The sequence below is a fragment of the Panthera tigris genome, chromosome A3, assembly GCF_018350195.1.
Source record: "Panthera tigris isolate Pti1 chromosome A3, P.tigris_Pti1_mat1.1, whole genome shotgun sequence".
Taxonomy (NCBI): Eukaryota; Metazoa; Chordata; class Mammalia; order Carnivora; family Felidae; genus Panthera; species Panthera tigris.
Window position 1 is genome coordinate 89,103,320 of NC_056662.1, and position 16,691 is coordinate 89,120,010.

General features: G+C 51.6%; 1 protein-coding gene across 2 annotated transcripts; it reads right to left on the reverse strand.

Annotated features, from left to right (window-relative positions):
• Positions 1 to 13,004: 13,004 nt before the first annotated feature.
• On the reverse strand, positions 13,005 to 15,904 carry EGR4 (early growth response 4). 2 transcript variants are annotated; one of them, XM_042979773.1, is made up of 2 exons: positions 15,380 to 15,904; positions 13,005 to 14,978 (listed from the first exon to the last, which is right to left on the reverse strand). In XM_042979773.1, the coding sequence occupies exons 1-2, from the start codon at positions 15,819 to 15,821 to the stop codon at positions 13,660 to 13,662; spliced, it is 1,761 nt and encodes a 586-aa protein (XP_042835707.1). In that variant the 5' UTR covers positions 15,822 to 15,904; the 3' UTR covers positions 13,005 to 13,659. The 2 variants fall into 2 exon arrangements, with proteins under 2 accessions (XP_042835707.1, XP_015393507.2); XM_015538021.2 differs by having other exon boundaries at positions 13,005 to 14,975; positions 15,380 to 15,569.
• Positions 15,905 to 16,691: the final 787 nt, after the last annotated feature.

Consider the following 16,691-nt stretch of genomic DNA (forward strand, 5'->3'; position numbering starts at 1 on the left):
CAAAGTGACCAGAGATGTTATAAATAGAATTCAGTTCACACACACACACACACACAACTGTTCAGGAACAGGGTTATTCCGTGATGTATGGTCAGCTTGGTATCAGGGCACCCGTGGGTACCTGCCCATCCCAACTAAGTGCTGAGCCCTCCAGTGGGGGCACTTTCAGAGATCAGAACTGGCCAACCTGTTCCGTCCCCTCCCCATATACTTTTGAAGCATCCTTTTCCTACACAGCACCCTGCTAGCCAGGCTCTGACAAAGGGGAAAGTCTGGGGGTGCAGGCCTATGTGTGGACGTGCAAGGTAGAAGTAGGAAGGGACTTCTTGGGTCCAGGTGGCTCTTCCCCTGAGGCCAGCCTGCCCCACAGTTTCCCTCCATATGCTGGAGCTGAGGAAGGACTATGAATCATTCTTAGGAATATTTTTGCCTAGATGTATGTACTCCCTCAGCATGAGCATAAGCTTTGCCTGGATGCAGGCAAGAAGGTGATGGAGGCAGGGGGAGGTAGAAGAGGAAGAAAAAGAAAAATAGAAGTGTTGCCTGTTCAAATTGTATCACAGTCCTGTATTAGGAGTATCATGACAGAACAGTTGGAGATTTTCCTTTGCATTCTAGTCTCCTCAAATCAGCAACCTCTGCGTTCCTAAGACCTGCCTCCTTTTTCAGCCTGGCCCTGCCCCTTGCCCCCATCCCCAGGACCTGTTATGCTCCTGCCATCTTTCTGAAATGCCTATCTCAAGTCTACTTTCTTTCAAATCCAGCTGAAGGTTTGCATTAGGTAGAAGGATTCTACAGGATGAACCACAGGATCTTTTTTTTTTTTTTTTAAGGCTTTCAGGTGTGTGAATCTCATCTCCTCAAACAAGACCAACCATTTCAAGATGTGTGTCTTCTCTGGCTCCTGTCTACTGTCACATTCTCACTGACTCTGACAGAAACACAGATTATCTTGCATTTTCATGGCTTCCACTACCATGTAATCATTGAGAATTCTTGCAGTGGATATTAGTATTTTTATCTGCTCAGCAAGTCTTCTTCACCTTCCGGTAATACATCTCATTCTTTCTTTGGTAAGCTGGCCCTCCCCATTCCATGTGGTTCTGACAGGGCTGCATGACCCAGGCCTAGCCAATCATGTCAACCATGGTGCCCCCATCTCCTTGGCCACAATGAACGACCCAGGAATGGACACATTCCTCAAGCTGAGCCAACAGAGCCATTCACTGGGAATATAAATGAAAGACTGAGGAGTCTCTTATTCCTCTGGAATTACATATTAGGATGCTAAAGCTATCTATGGCCTTGTGTAACCCCCACCTACTACATGGAGAAAGCCCATGCATGGCGGGGGAAAAATATGGCCACACTCAGAGCGCAGCTGAGCTAAAAGCTAGAAAGAGTCCTCACCACATTTTTGAGAACCCAGGTACAGTCATACCCCAAACACACCCATCCCCCTTCTTTCCAGTTACATGAGTTGGTACATATCCCTTTTTGCAAAAAAATAATTTGAGTGGGATTTCTGTCACTTGTAATCAAAAGTCCTAATAATCTCGCAGATCTGTATTTCTAGCCTGGCATTCTCTCCTGAGCTCTATTAAAACATGAATTCATTCAGTGTATGTTTACTGAATACCTGCTCTGGGCCATGAATTTTATCAGATGCTGTGCTAGGTATGCTGAGGACATCTTGAGATCTTGCCTTCAAACAGCTTGGGGTTCCCTGGGACAGACTAAGTAAGGTATTAGATGATACAGCAATAAAATAAATGCTGTGCAAGAGGCTAGCATGGGATTCTACACTCAACTTAGCTTGAGGAATTGGGGAACCCCCAGAGGCAGTAGCATCGAAATGACTGGAAGAGTCGAGTCAGGTGAGGAAGTGTAATTATGAGATTGGGGGAGGAGAAGGAAGGCATTCTGAGCAGTGGAAACAGGATGCGCAAAGGCAAAAAAGAACATCTCTCTCTGGGAACTAAACCCTAAGCTCTGTCTCAATCACTGCTACTTCCCCAGCACTTCCAACACTGCCTGGCATGGGGCAGGTGCTTGGGTAAGTGTTTGTGGAATGAAGGAAGGGCAAGGACTTAATCAGATATACAGTTTAGAAAATGGACTACTGAGGGCCAAGGTCAAGCAGAAGGCTGTTGGAGGCAGAAATTGTTAGCCAAGGTAGCAGGAGTGCAATGAGGACAAGGATGGATACAGGAGCAACACAGGAAGGAGAGTCAAGAAGGCTTGGTGACAGAATGATTGTGGCTCATACTAAAGGGAAGAGTCAAAGATCAAGCTCAGGTTTGGGTTTTGAGCATGTAGATAAATGGGGCTGTGGTTAAGGTAGGAGGGAAAGTGAAGGAAAGCAGGTTTGGGGGAGAGACGAGCCTGGTTGTAAATTCCATGAGTTTGAGGTTCCAGAAGGCCTTGGAAATAGAGATAGTCGTTGATACACAGTTTGCGATATGGAGCCAAAAATATAGGTCTGGCAACTTAAGCATAAAAGTGGATGAGTGTAGGACCAGGGAGAGGGTGCAGAGAGAGGAGAGCAGGGTAATAAAGGTGGACCCTCAGAAAAGCAGGGGAGGGAGAAGAACCAAGAAGTTTCTAAGAACCAGAAGCAGCAATGGGAATTCTGGTAGGAAACCTTTTGGAAGAGAGGATGTCAAGGAGGGAAGAAGTGGGCAGTAGTGTAAATGACAGTGTAAACAACAGGAGTTGATGACACAAGTCAGAGCAGAGGTGGCAAGGGTCCACTGGGGACTTCAGGGAAGACCTCTTTGATGAGCCCAGCTGATGGGGGCTGAGGGGAGAGTGAGGTGGAGACAGTGAGTACATACAGGAAGCTCAACTATGAAGGGGAAGAGGCAGCATGGGAGATTCCAGAAGAAATTTTTAAGATGAGAGACACCAGAACATATTTAAATGCTTCTTAGAGATAACCTAATTCTAATCTCTACTATCACTTCCACTAGCATGAGGCATACATAACCCATGCCTTAGACCTGACATTTATAGCAATCTTTTTTTTTTTTTTAAGTGCTCCTTAGAAGCAGCCTGTAGAGAGGGAGACGATGAAAGGGTGGTATTTTAATGTAGGTGGCTCAGAGCTTAATGTGGCTAATAGTGTACTCACAATACATGATTCCTTCAAGCCCGCATCTTTCTCCTGTTTCCCATCTTGACCAACATCTTCATTATCTACTCAGCACCCTGGATGCAACCCCCAAGGCACCTCTGCATTCTCAAAGTCCTCTTCAGACCTCATCAGTCACCGGTTTTTGTCCTACTGCCTTCTAGATATTTGATTCTTATTTCCTCTAGTCCCTCCCCCAGGCCATAATTATCCGCTTCTATCTGGTCTGTTGATACTGTTTCTAACTGAGGTCTCTAACTCCTCCTGCTTTTTCTGAAAATACCAATCCAGTCGTGTCACTCTTCCAAAATAAATCTCTGAGGGCAGGCCATTTTCTGGGAGGTAAAGTCCACCCTGCTTTGACTGCCCTCAAGCCTGGCCAGGACCAGACCACCAGACAGCCTTGCCAGCCTAGCTTTTGTGTCCTGCTTCCCATGTGCATCCTTAATGAGCCCTGCAGGGCTCAGTTTCACTGAGAAGTGCCATGTGCTGTCACACCCTCAAATCTTGGCTCATGCTGGTCCCTCTTCCTGGGACTCCCTGCACCAAATGGTGAATTCTGCAGGGCCACGTCAAATGCTACCCCTTCCATGAAGCCTTCCTTGACCCCCTCCTTCAGCTCAAATCACATCACAGCGTGAATCACTCCTTACCACAGCTCTTCACATACGGTAACAGGTGTCACATGCTGGATGGTCATGGACTTGTTTGCACATCAGATCCCACCCTATTCGTACAGTGGAAGGCAAGGACAATGCAAATGATTCACTCTCACACCTTTCTCACCCACAGCAGACATCAGTATATCATTCTTGGAGGAATCACACTGAATAATGGATGAACTGATTGATTTCATGTAACCAAAGTGATTTCTATCACTCATTATCATGGAACTGGATGAATCTGGTTATAATTAAGTCCATCTAAGAATCACCTGGAATTACAAGTGCTTCCCTGGTTCGGCTTACGTCCCACCCACTGGGAAGTAAGAACTTGCTGTGTCTTCTTGCCTCTGTCACTCTAACAGAGCTCCAAGGCTTAGGGCTTCTGTGCTTCATTCTGTTTTATCCACCCAACAAAAAGATATCAAACACAAGGGCCATGCCAGCCCCTGGGAGACACAGGGATGAATAAGACAGTCAAGCCCTCAAGATGCTTACAGTCTAATAATCTAAACAGTGAACATTTATCTACTAACTATTCTGATCAGATACCATGCTTCTCATTTAGTCTTCATGACAGTGCTGCCACATAGGTGGTATTGTCTCTATTTTAGGAGGAAAATGAGGCTCAGAGTGGCCAAATCACTTGCCCAAGGCCGGGAAGTGACTGTAATAGACTTTGCTCTGATGGCCTCCCTGGAACCATGCTTCCAGGATTCTTGCCCTTATGTTGTGCCCTCCCACACTGACTCAAAAGTTGGCCATGTAGTAGCAGAGGTTTGATAAGCAATTGTACCTTAGAGCTTATAACCTCTTACAGTATTTCCTCTAGGGATACAGCTGCCATAAAAAACAAACAAACAAACAACAAAAAAAAAAACTCTGGCTGAATTACTGAATGATTAGATATCGTATGTAGAGAGACCCTGAAGGATGAAAGACCACCTTGATGTTCCTTTCCAGCCAGTCCCTCAACTGAATGCTGCTGAGAGGTGCCAAGTGAACCCACAGCCACGGCCATAGTCATGGCCAACACACAGACCATGAAAAATAATAAAGCATTATTGTTTTAAGCCCCTACATTTTGAGGTGGTTTGTTGCACCACTGAATAATTGAAACAGTTACAAGTCAGGATCTGACTTGTAAGTCTACCTGATCAAGTACTACCTGATTTCAAAACCCGTACTAAGAGTATAGCAACATATGTTACTTCTAATTGGGAGGGGAATGTTGCACCAACTCTACAATATTCACAGTAAATATTTGTTGATTGAATGAAGGGAGTGGGGGCACTTCCATAGAGGCAGGAAAGTCCAGGGAATTCAAAGGCAGGATGGCAATTACCTTTCAACAACTACCACCCCCTGCCAGCTACAAATATTCCAAAAACAAAAATATACTAGGCATCCCTAAATCTAGAAACATTTGTGTGGACACCACCAAACTTCCTCTCTGTCTCTTTTTCTGTTAAATTCAGATCAGGCAAAATTGAGAAGTTAGCAGAGTTTGATTTTTGATGGTCACCCACCCTGCCCTCGACTCCCCCAACATGTCTCTGGCACCTCCTCTACCCTCTCACTTGGCCCTCTAGGCCCAAGAGCTCTTTCTCCCTCTTTCCATCTAAAATCCACATGCAGAGGAGGGGAAGAGGATTTGGATGTTAATAGATGGCTTTACAGGCCAAAGAAATGAAGCCTTAAGTTCAGTGCTTTCAGGAGACATCTGCCAGCAGGTGGAGGAGGTGTTCTAAGGATGGGGAGGCAGCTGGAAGTGTCCCTGTGAATGGAGAATAAAGGAATGCCCCCCCCCTCCAAATCCCTCCAAATCCCCAAGAAGGAGGGGGTTGTGGCTCTCCACACCTGGGGCTGTGGTCCCCACTTGTGTACCTCCCAGGGCAATCACTATAGTCTAGTGAAGACCCACAGGGGTCAATGCATCCAGTCCCCTGCTTCCCGGCAGCCCTGACACTGCCTTTTCTGTTCTAAGCTCCCCTTCCCTCTTGTGCTCCTGCAAACATGCACACACCTCCCAAGGTCACACACACATGGCTCCAGCACCTGGATCCCACACCCGGAAAACCATCGGGGCCCCTCATAGCACACTCGACCTAAGGAGAGCAGGCCCCACTCCCGCTCCCAGGCACACCACGGCAAGTGCATACAGGCGCCGTGCCACACACTCACATGCAAAGCAATGCAGTGGGGCACGCACATCCAGATCACTGTGGGTAGTCACCAGCGGAGGCACTGGGATATGAGGAGACAGAAACATGCGTGCACACACATGCACACCTCCAGATCATCCTGACTATCACACGTGCACGCCGGCACGCACACAGACACCCAAAGCCTCCCACCCTCAGACACCCGCACAGGTGCCCAGCCAGGCCTCAACACCAAGCCCCTCCCCCACCCTTTTTCAGAAGCAGGTGAAGAGGGCTGGGTTTGAGGGCGCTCCCCTTCCTCCCTCCCTCTGGCCCTGCTCTCCAAGGTCCAGAGTCCCAGAGGGGTCTGGAGCCCGCCCCCGCCCCCCAACCTGGCGCGGGGAGCAACTGGCGAGAAGCCGGGGGGATGGGAAGCCTGGTCTCAAAACGTTCTGATTTTAATTCCTTAAATTAACCCCTTCCTTGCCTCTGGCCTGGCCTGCCCAGAATCCCTCCCTGTCCGGCAGCCTCGGGGGCCTCCCGAGGGCTGTGGGGGAGAAGGAAGAGGAGGAGGAGGCAGCGGCTGGGGTCCTCCCTGCCTTCTCTCTCCAGGAGCGGTCCCGCAGCGCGCCCATGACTCGCCCTTACCTCCTCCACCCCGCGGCGAGGCCAGGCCCCGCGGCCCTCGGCTGGGGGTGCACAGGCAGCCCCCGCGTGCCGTGTCCAGATGCAGGGCCGCCCTGGGGCCTCGGATCTCGTTCCCCTCCGCAGCCTCGGGTGGCCGCCGCGGCTTGCGCCCCCGCCTCCCTCCCGGGGCGGGGGCGGCCGAGCCTCCCAGCCAGTCGCAGCGGGAGGGGCACACAAACCGGGTGGGGGAAGGATGGAGGAGGAGGTGGGAGGAGGAGGGGGCTCGCGGCCGGAGGAAAGGAACAGAAGGGGGAGGGAGGCAGCGAGGAGGTGGGGCGGAGTCGGCCCCTCCTTCGGGGCGGGCTCTCCTGCGAGATGGGGAGCGGCAGATGCCGCCAGAAGCGGCTGCGCCGGGACCCCACGTTTTCCGCTGAAGGTGGCTTCGATGGGGGAGGGGTCCGCGGCGCCGCCCTGGGGGTGCAGGGATCGCTTGGCCGAGCCCTTCCTTGGTCCCGGTCTTCCAGGCTCCCGGCACCGCCCAGTGCACTCTCCCTGCCCCAGGCACCTCTTCTGCCCACCTTTAATTCAAACCGCTCCGCCCTAGCCCTACCACTCCGGCTTGGGCCTGCTCCCACCCGGGGCAGATCCCGGGCGTAGGGGGGCGGTTCTGTGGGTCAGGAAGAGGGCGGGTACGCTGCAATGCTCCTAGGATATGCGCCACGGTCACTAAGCAGCCTCGTGGGCCGCGCCCTAGGTTGTGCACCCGGCGACCTCCGGCCAGATGCGTGGTCTCGGCGGCGATTGCTTGAGCCAATCTCCTCTGGGCATCCCTAGGGAACCAGGAAAGCTTCGAGTGGCTGCTTTCCCAGGACCCAATTTTGCCCTTGAGGATGCCATCGAGGAGCACCTGTCCCCATCACAAATCCCATCCCGGACCTAGAGGAGGAAAAAAGAGGCGGTGGTCTGTAGCCCTGGTTCCTTCCCACCCACTCCACCCCATCCCCCTAACCCCCCACCTCCCACCCCCGCTTCGAACTTGGTTAGGAGAGAAGCCCGACTCCCTAGGCCTGGAGCATCTGGAGGGCCTGGCCCTTGGCTTAAGGCCTATCCAGCCGAAGTAGAAACAATCTGGCTGTTCCAGGCTTGGAGGAAGTCCACAGGGCTGCAGTGGGGCCTGAGAAATCAGACATGGTGTTGGGGCTATCAAGCCCAGGGCGAGCTGGGCTTTAGAAGAGGAGAAGGACAGATGGAATTTCAGGCTAGGGGCAGTACTTGGGCAAAGGCACAGAGCCGAGCTTGGGCAGGGTTGAGCACCAGGGCTAAGAGGGGCAGTCTGGCTGCAACAGCCAGCAGGAATCCAGCATAGCCCCAGGATTCTCCAATAGAGGCTGATGGGGACTTTCCTTGACCCCCTCCTACTCCTGCTCTGGCAAAGGCATTGGGCATTTAGTATCAGGAAAGATAATTTGTAAACTTGTCTGGTGGCTTTTGGGGATAGGCAAATTTAAGAAAGACAGGCTGAATAGTGGCCAATCAGGTCAAACTACCACCCCCCCCACCCCACTTTTCCTTCCCCTAGCTGAATTTTTTTCCTCCTTCAGAAAGTCTTCTTAGTGTGAGTGGGAAATCACTTCCTCTAAGACCTAAATGATAACAGCTCCTCTTGGCCAAGTGCCAAGCATCATACTAAGCATTTTTATGCATATCATTCAATTGTCCTAACAAATCTATCAAGTGCATATTATTATTCCTACTTTACAGACAGGGGAGCTAAAATTCAGAGCCCAACGAATGGCACAGTCAGGATTTGAACTCAAGTCAATAAACTCCAATGTCTGTGCTTAAACACAGTGCCCTCCTGCAACCCTTTTGCTGTATTAGGCTTACTGAACCCTCCTCTTCTAAAATACAGATTCCCTAAATCCACCTGCTTTTGCAGAGAACCAAAAATGTCCATATATTGTCTGGTTCTATCTTTGTTCTCATAATGTTTGTTCGTCCTCATTCTATGTTTCTTATGAATATGCAAAAATAATACAGGACATGCTTGTGTATGTATGCATGCACTTTTGTGCATATATGTATGCATGCAGGTATATATCTGTGCATATGCACATGTGTGCATGTGTGTACGTGCACAGGTGTGTGCATGTGCATACATGTGGGTGTACATTGCATGTTGTGAATGTATCTATTAGTGAATGCTCATGTGGATGTATGTGGGTGTGCATGCATTTGAATATATGGGGGGGCTGTGCACGTGTATGTGCACATGCGCATATGTGTGTATGCATGTGTGCATGTGCGCATGTGTGCTCGTGCTACATTTCACAGACAACAATTCCTGCTTGGTTGTTATGGGAACCACAGTTCTAAAAATGTTAAACTGAATCCCACTCCATGTGGGCCAGAAAAACCAAAAGAGAAAGAGCTGAGTGACAGACATATCTGGGGGCCCAGAGCTAAGGTAGAGAATCATGGGCTTAGCAAGACCTGGACAGGCACAGAGCAGCCAAAAGTGTGGTCCCACTCATAAGACCCCCATGACTTGGATCAGGACCTCAGTCCTGCTTCTGCCCAACTCTCCCTCCTGATCTTTTCTCAGCTTCGTGCTCTCCAACCACCTTCCTTCCTTGCTCTTTCCCCCTTCTCTTTTCCTTTCCCCTTTTAGCACTTTAGGCCTTTTTTTGGCCAACCAATCCACACAATAATTAGGCCCTTGAATGTGCTGGGCGGTAGGCATGGTGATATGGAGCCCACACATGTGGATCAGACATGGTCTCTGCTCTTGAAGGAGCTCAGGGTGGGAGGATTTGGATAATTCATGGTCGGTGGGGGGTGGGGGGAGGAAAGAGCAAAAGTAGGGATGACAGAGGAGGGTAGAAGATGAATTTGGATCAGACATGTAAGGCTTTAACTGCAGTGTATTTTTTGTAGGAAGGGGGAAGTTGTGGTCAGTTGGGATAAAACACCATGAACAATGGTTTAGGGAAATTACATCAGTAGTGATGTGCAATGTGGAATGGAGGAAGAGAGACCACAGGGAGCAGTTTGGTACAGTGCAGGCTTGTCTCAAACAGGGCACAGGGGGTGGGGGGATGAGGGAAGAAATAGCAGGCATTCTAGGTTGCTTTGTCACTCTCTTTCCCCATATCCCACCTCATCAAGATTCTCATTACTCTTCCCTGTCTCTCCACGGTGAAAATGGGGATTAGAGTGACCACTGTTACTAATGTCTGTGTTGAGTTCTTCAAGTATACTGGAAAGGAAACAAGTTAGGGGCCACTGGCCTGGCCTATGGTAGGCACTCAATAATACTTGTGGAACGAGTAGATACAGGGATATGCACTGGTCTTGGAACTGGATGGCCCAGGTTCAAGGCCCATTTCAGTCTCCCACCATCTGTGTGCCCTGAAGAAAATCGCTAAATCTCTTGGGCCTCAGTTTCTTTCTCTACACACTGAGAGGTCAGAAATTCTGTTCTTCTAAGTTCCGTCCAACTACATGTTATTATCATGTGCTTCTATGTGCTTGTCATAGCCACAGTGTTTGTGTATGTGCAGGGAGTGGCATGGACTGAGGTACTGGCAACAGGCAAAAAGAAGATAAACATGGGAAACATTTTAATAGAGGGACCAATATGTTCTGGCTTCAGTGTTAATCAATATTGTCGAATGGATAAGCCAAAGACCCTCCTGCTACAGAATATGTGGACTGATTCACAAGACATAACAGACCTCTGAAACGCTTAACCAAGATTGTAGTAAAGGAAAGAAAATCTATATGGACCAAAACTGGGAAGAGAAATGAGACCAAGAAATGTAAGCAAGGGATGTGCTATGACTAACCCCAGGAGATATGGGGAGGGAGGCTTATTGCTTATGTGCTCTGACCTGGGCTCTGACTGGGGGAGTTGCCTATGAGAATGTATAACAATATGGGTTAGACTTTGAACTCACAACTCCTGTGTGATATAGGAACCGTGGGCTGAAAATTAACATAAAGACTGATGTCCATCAGTTGGTACTCTTAGGATGCATGGCACAAGCACACACAAAACTGCTCAGGAAAAACATACCCTCAAGCCAGGCCACGGAGTATTTTTGCCCAGGTAAATCCCCACTGAAGATGAACTCACAAGCTAAAAATTACAATAGACAAAAGGAAATATGTACCATAAATGAGAGTAGATAAGACCCTGAAGAACTCCAGGAAGGTCCAACAGGTCCGAGTGACAGCCTGGATACAGGAGGAGGGGTCAAAGGTGAATCCCACAGAACTGTTAAGTTACTTGGATGAGACCAGGGACCCAAACAAATGATAGTCACCATTAGCAGAAATTGGGTATATGGAAGAATGATTTGGTTTTAGACAGATAGTATTTGATATGGCAGTGGGACACCCATATGGAGGTGTTCATTAGTCCAACCAAGTGGCTACAGCTGGGGTAGAGACCAGGGCTGGTTGGCTTAGAAGTCATTTATGCAGCAGTGATAGCTAAAGGCCTTGAAGTGAATGTGCTTTCCAAAAACAGTGTTGAAATAGGGAAGGTGAGAGCTAGGAACCAAGTCTGGAAAAACACCCATATTTTGAGGGCCAGATGAAAAAGAGGCTCAAGTAAGGAAAGAGCTCTCTGTTAGTCCCTAGTTCTGTGTGGGCCTGGCCCAATATTCTCTTCCCTCAGAATCCCTAGAGGAAGGTCCAGTAAATGGAACAATTTCTCTTGGGAGTGACAGGAGGGGCTTTTCAGCTGGGAGTTCTAGAGTCAGGCAGGGCTCTGATACCAGCACCACTACCAAGTCACTTCTGTGGGGGTTCAATTTTCTCATCCGTGATATTTAGGCCTAGGTGTGCGTGAGGACAAGAGAGGGGCACAATAGAGCTGACAGTACCTGGCAGAATGCTACAAAGGGGGTAAGGGTGGGGTGGTTAGACACTACCCACCCACAGTCTGTCTGCCCTTCTCTCTTTGCTTAGGTTGTATGGTTTGCAATCAGTTACTTGAAATCTGAGCCTCTGTGCTCTTCCTTACATTGCGTGGGAAATGAAGTCAGGTGGTCCATACCTATAAGTGAAAGGTATGGTCACTTCAATAGTAAGCTAATGAAAATCATCATCTTACGTCTTTGCGAATCTGCCACTTACCTATTACAATACCTGATGGTCCACCATTTGAGCCTCTCTACAGGGTTAAACATTGCCCTCTGCAGGCTACTTTTAAAAATGCTAACTCTTCTAGAAGAGGTAATGTGGAGTGGAGTCCTTTACCACAAATTGGTCTATTAGATACAAGATATTCAACCATGTGGAAGTACTTAATACCTGGGGAAACAAATGGGTGGAATTCTCGGACTTGATCATTTTGTCTCTGGTCCACTTGACTGTGGGGTGGAGGGTGAGCACGTCTGACAGTGAAGAGACAAAGAAGCCAAAGGATCAGAAGCCGGCTTGATCTGGCATCAGAGGGCTGTAAGGCATTCTTGACTCAGGAATAGCTCAGTGAAAAAGAGAAAAGAATAAAGCCTGAAGACAGGCCCTATCCTTTCCTTAGCAGAGAGGAGTTACTGGGGAGGAGAGATAGGGTGGCAGAGCAGGCTTTTAATGTTCCAGGTTGTGCCCAAGGTGGCCAGAAAGAGTATAAAAGCTTTTGAGTTGTAAGCTCAAGGAGTAAAGGGGGAGCAAGTTGCATCCATTCCCCATCTTCTCCATCACAAAATCATGTTTTCCTCTCTTCTTTCTCCAAACCCCCTCCTCAAGCCATGAAGGATTCACCTGGAAGAAGAGCTAGGGAAAAGGGACTGTGGCAGGTGCATGGCTGGATGGTAAATGGGCTGCTGCCACCTGGAAAAGATCCTTTGTGAGCAACTAGCCTGTGAGAATCTGGAAAGCACCCTCTCCTTGCTGGGCTTGGCTCTGCCCATCCATGGTCTAGCTGAACGCTGAATCCCTTTTGGCCATGACAGCATGTGCTTCTCATACAGAGGCACAGGCACTGGCTGGAGCCTCTGTGATACCCAAGACTCTGGGTGTTCACAAACAGCACTGACATATTGCAGTCTTCTCTTGCTGTCGCTACTGCTTGGGGCTCCCTCTAGTTGCGGAACCTATTTCACTCCTTGGCAGGAAGCCTTTCCCAAACAGTGCTCTTAAGCTGAGGTGCCACCATTCTGGGGTTGGTAAAAAAGCACTGGCTCTGGAGCCAATAGATCTGAGTTTGACCTTGTTTGTTCCTAGCTGGGTTACCCAGAAAGTTACCTACTTTCCTGCCTCATCTTTGAAATGGAATTTCAGGATTGTGAGGATTAAGGATAATATATGATCAATGTTTAACACCTAAGCCTCTCAATCACTCTCAAGTTTCAGAAACACCTTGAGCCCTTAGGTCAGTTGTAATTAAATCCATCTGTTAATTCAGTACATATTTATTGAATGCCTACTGTGTTCCACAGTGCCTGACAGAAGCTGCATAATGATTCCATTGGCGTCATATCTCCCTCCTCTTCTGGCACATATTCTCCTGGGGGAGTGGTTGGGGAATGGGTCAGAAGCTTGGATGGCAGATTCAGTAAGCTTTTAGCACAATAATTTTAATTGCAAAAATAAACAGTTTTGTCAACTGCTCGAGAGTAGCGTCTGCTTTACAAAAATTAACAACAACAAAAGGAAATAACCCCAAAGCAAAACGTTACATCCAATGGCTGCTGGAAACGACATTGCTGTACAAAATCCCGCGCGAGACCGGCTCGGCGCTGCCCCAGCCTGCCTCTGGTGGGGGGGTGTCTAATAGGGGGCGTGGGGCGTGCGCCAAGCCAGTTACAAAACACGGTCTTAAGTCCCAAGGAAGTGCCCGCTCAGTGCACGAGAGGGCTTCCCTCATAGCGCGGCTAACGCGGGAGTTGGAGCCCGGACCGCGGGAGCTGTCCACAGAGCTGGTGCTGAACGAGGCGTGAACGACTGGCGCTTCAAGGGAACTGGAAGGGGGACCAGAGGCCGGCCCCGGGACGTGCCGGAAAGAGGAGAGGGGAGGGGGGCAGACCAGGTCGCCTCTTTCGTGCCAGGAGGCGGCGCCCCAATCTACAAACCCATTTCTCCCTCACAGGGCGGCGAAAGAGAGGCCCAAAGAGTAAAAGCCAAGGCCCTTGAGCCGTTCCTCGGCGCGCGCCTTCTGCTTGAGGTGCACCTTGCTGTGCCGTTTCTTCTCATCACTGCGCGCGAAGCGGCGGCCGCACACGTCGCAGGCGAAAGGCTTCTCACCCGTGTGAGTGCGCACGTGTGTGGTAAGGTGGTCGCTTCTGCTGAAGTTGCGTAGGCAGATGCGGCACTGGAAGGGCTTGTGGCCCGTGTGGATGCGCAGGTGGCGGTTGAGCTCGTCGGAGCGCGCAAAGCTGCGCACACAGCTCTCCACTGGGCAAGCAAAGGCCTTGGCATGCGGCCGCGGGCAGAAGCAGCGCGCGCTGCACTTGCCGCCCCTGCGCCCCTTACGCCGCGCCTTGGTAGGGGGGAATGGGACCGACGGCGGTGGCCCAGGAGGCTCAGGCACCCCACTGCTCCCGGGGATGTCTGCCACCAGAGGTTTCGGGAAGTCCGCCGCGGCGCTGCGGAGGCCTAGGGGGGAAACCTGAGGCTGAGTAGCGGTCAGAAACTCTCCACTGTCACCGCTACTCCCTCCCTCCCCGCTAGGAGGGGTCAGGAGACCTGGGAGGCCTTCGGCCACCTCCCCTAAGTCACCCGGGGCCAGCGGGAAAGCGTCGTAAGCCCCCGTGGGGTAGAGTCTGTTGGCGGGGCCAGCTGGCAGCTCCGCCGGGCAGCTGATCGATAGCAGGTCTTCAATCTTGGCCCCCATCGAGGGGAAGCGGGCGTCGGGGGCCGCCTGGTAACCTCCTTGTGACCCACAGCTCCCTGGGGCTCCAGCTGAAAGTAGCTCCCAGGGAGCATAGGGGCCTTTGAAGGCCGAGGCAGTGTCCAGCGCTGGAGAGGCCGGAGGCGCCCGAAGGCCTGGCTTGACGTCGGGTGGGGAGAGCTGAGGCTCATACAGGCACTGTGAGGGGGCGCCTGCTGAGGGAGAGACCTCCCAGAACGCCTCTGGGAAGGTGGCAGCGCCCAGATCCGGGGAGTAAAGGTCCGCTGGACCCGGGAGCAAGGCGTCGGGGCCTGCGGGAAAAGAGGCGTCCAGCGGAGACCGAGATGCTGCCGCCTCAGGGCCGGGGAAAGGTGCCAGACCTAGGATGCCCGACATGAGGTTGAAGAGTGCCTCCGGGTCGTGCGGGTGTTCGGGTACTGCTTGGATGAAGAAGCTACCGCTGTAGCTGAGGCCAGGAGGGGGCGTGGGTGCAGGCCCCTCCAGGAAGCAGGAATCGGCTAAGTCCCCCCCGGCGCCGCAGCTGCTCAAAGCCCAGCTCAAGAAGTCGCCTGCTGAGGAGGGAGCAGGAATCAGCTCCGGGCACATCAAAGGGTGCGCCTCCGGAGTCTGCAAGCCCCCACCCACTAGGCCCTTGGGGCGCACTGACACATAAAAGGTGCCTTTTCCACATTGTGATCCAGCCTGAGCCCGCATACGCCCCAAGACGCACACACAAACATGCACACGCAAAACACACGTGCACGGGCAAAAGGACGCCTTGATACACCCACAGGTTCCTGCGGAGGCGCTGGAGGCACAGTGGGGCAGGGAATGGGGGTGAGCACCCCAGGACCCCCGAGCCTCCTAGCACCCCTACCCCCACAGCTCTAGCGTTTCCGTCCCTGCCCGTTTTCAGGCACCATGCGCCCCCGCGCTGCGCCGCCGTCTGAGCACCCTCGGCCGTTCTCCTTACCTCCGGGGTAGCCGGCTGCCGCCGGCGCGTCTCTGCCGGGCAACCTGGACAAGTCGGTACTGGGTTCCGCGCAACAGCCCTCGGTGGACTTGACCAGGAGCGCGTCGGGGCCGGAAAACTCGCTAAGGTGGAGCATGGCGCGGCAGCGGCTGCGGGGCGCCGGGGGCCTCGCCCGCTGGGCTTGGCGCGCGGGTGACGGGGAGGCCAGTAGTTGGGGTGCCCTGCGCCTCACAGACCCAGGCGGCCGGGCTCCTGGCTCCAGGCGCTCACCTCTGGGAAAGAGGTCCCGGGGTCGAGGCTCCCTTGCTCGCCGGGACCCGCCTCGGGCGGCGGCTCCTCGCCTCTCCAAAGCGCAGCCGGGCTCCCCCGATCCGCGGCCCCCCCACTTATATAGCAGCGGCCGCGCTGGCTCCGGGCTTCCGACTCCCCGGGCCACTGCCATTTCGGGAGGCCCCGGCCCTGCCGCCGTGACGTAAATGCCCAAACATGGACACAGGATGTGTGCCGGGGACTCCCGAAAAGGAAAGCTCGGGCTGTGACGTCGCCGCCGCCGCCGCCGCCGCCGAGCCCGCGCCGCTGCGTGCGCGCGCGCTCCCCGAGCGTGGAGCCCCGTGCGCGCCGGGGCCGCGGGTACGCCTGACTGGGGCGCTGCGCCACGTGGGGCCCGGCGTTCAGTTAGTGCACTTCCCGCCTGCAGGCAGAGGCCGGGGGTCGGCGAGGAAAAGCTGCGTGGGCTTTGGATTCCACAGTTGGGGATTTGAATCCACTCACTGCTACGTACAACCTGTGTCACTTAATCTCCCTGAATGTCAGTTTCCTCACCTGTGAAATGGAGCTATGTGTACCTACTTCATAAATTTACTGTAAACAGTAATTAGGTTAGAGCATATTAAATGCTACGCATGGGCACACAGTAAACTACAGAGATGCTTGCCAGTATTCATTATTTGCTTCCACCTGTGTGTTTTTTCATTTTCTTAATAGTTTTTTTTCCCTTTAGTTTGTTCTAGGAAAAATAACAATTCAATTAAAAAGGACCATAACGCTTGCTACCGATGAGAGGAAAAATCAATTAGTACAAAAGGGTATATTCTAAATTGAAAAGTAAAAGTCTCTTCCCTCCCCATATACCTCCTGAGGTAGCAACATCTAAGTGTCTTGTGCATTCTTTCAGAAAAAAATATGCATATGCTGGCATACTCACTGTCTTGCAATATAATTTTTTTCCATTTATAATAGTTGAGAGATTGCTCCATGTCTGAACATAAAGAACTTCGTCATTCTTAGGGCTGCTTAGTACTCCATTATGAGG

What these genes read in the sequence shown, in the direction of transcription:
- EGR4 (XM_042979773.1), bottom strand. Translation starts at nt 15,821, where the DNA reads ATGGCAGTGGCCCGGGGAGTCGGAAGCCCGGAGCCAGCGCGGCCGCTG. An exon ending in GGCAGCCGGCTACCCCGGAG is followed by an intron (nt 14,979 to 15,379) that starts GTAAGGAGAACG and finishes CTCCCTCCTCAG; the next exon opens with CAGGCGACTTCTTGAGCTGG.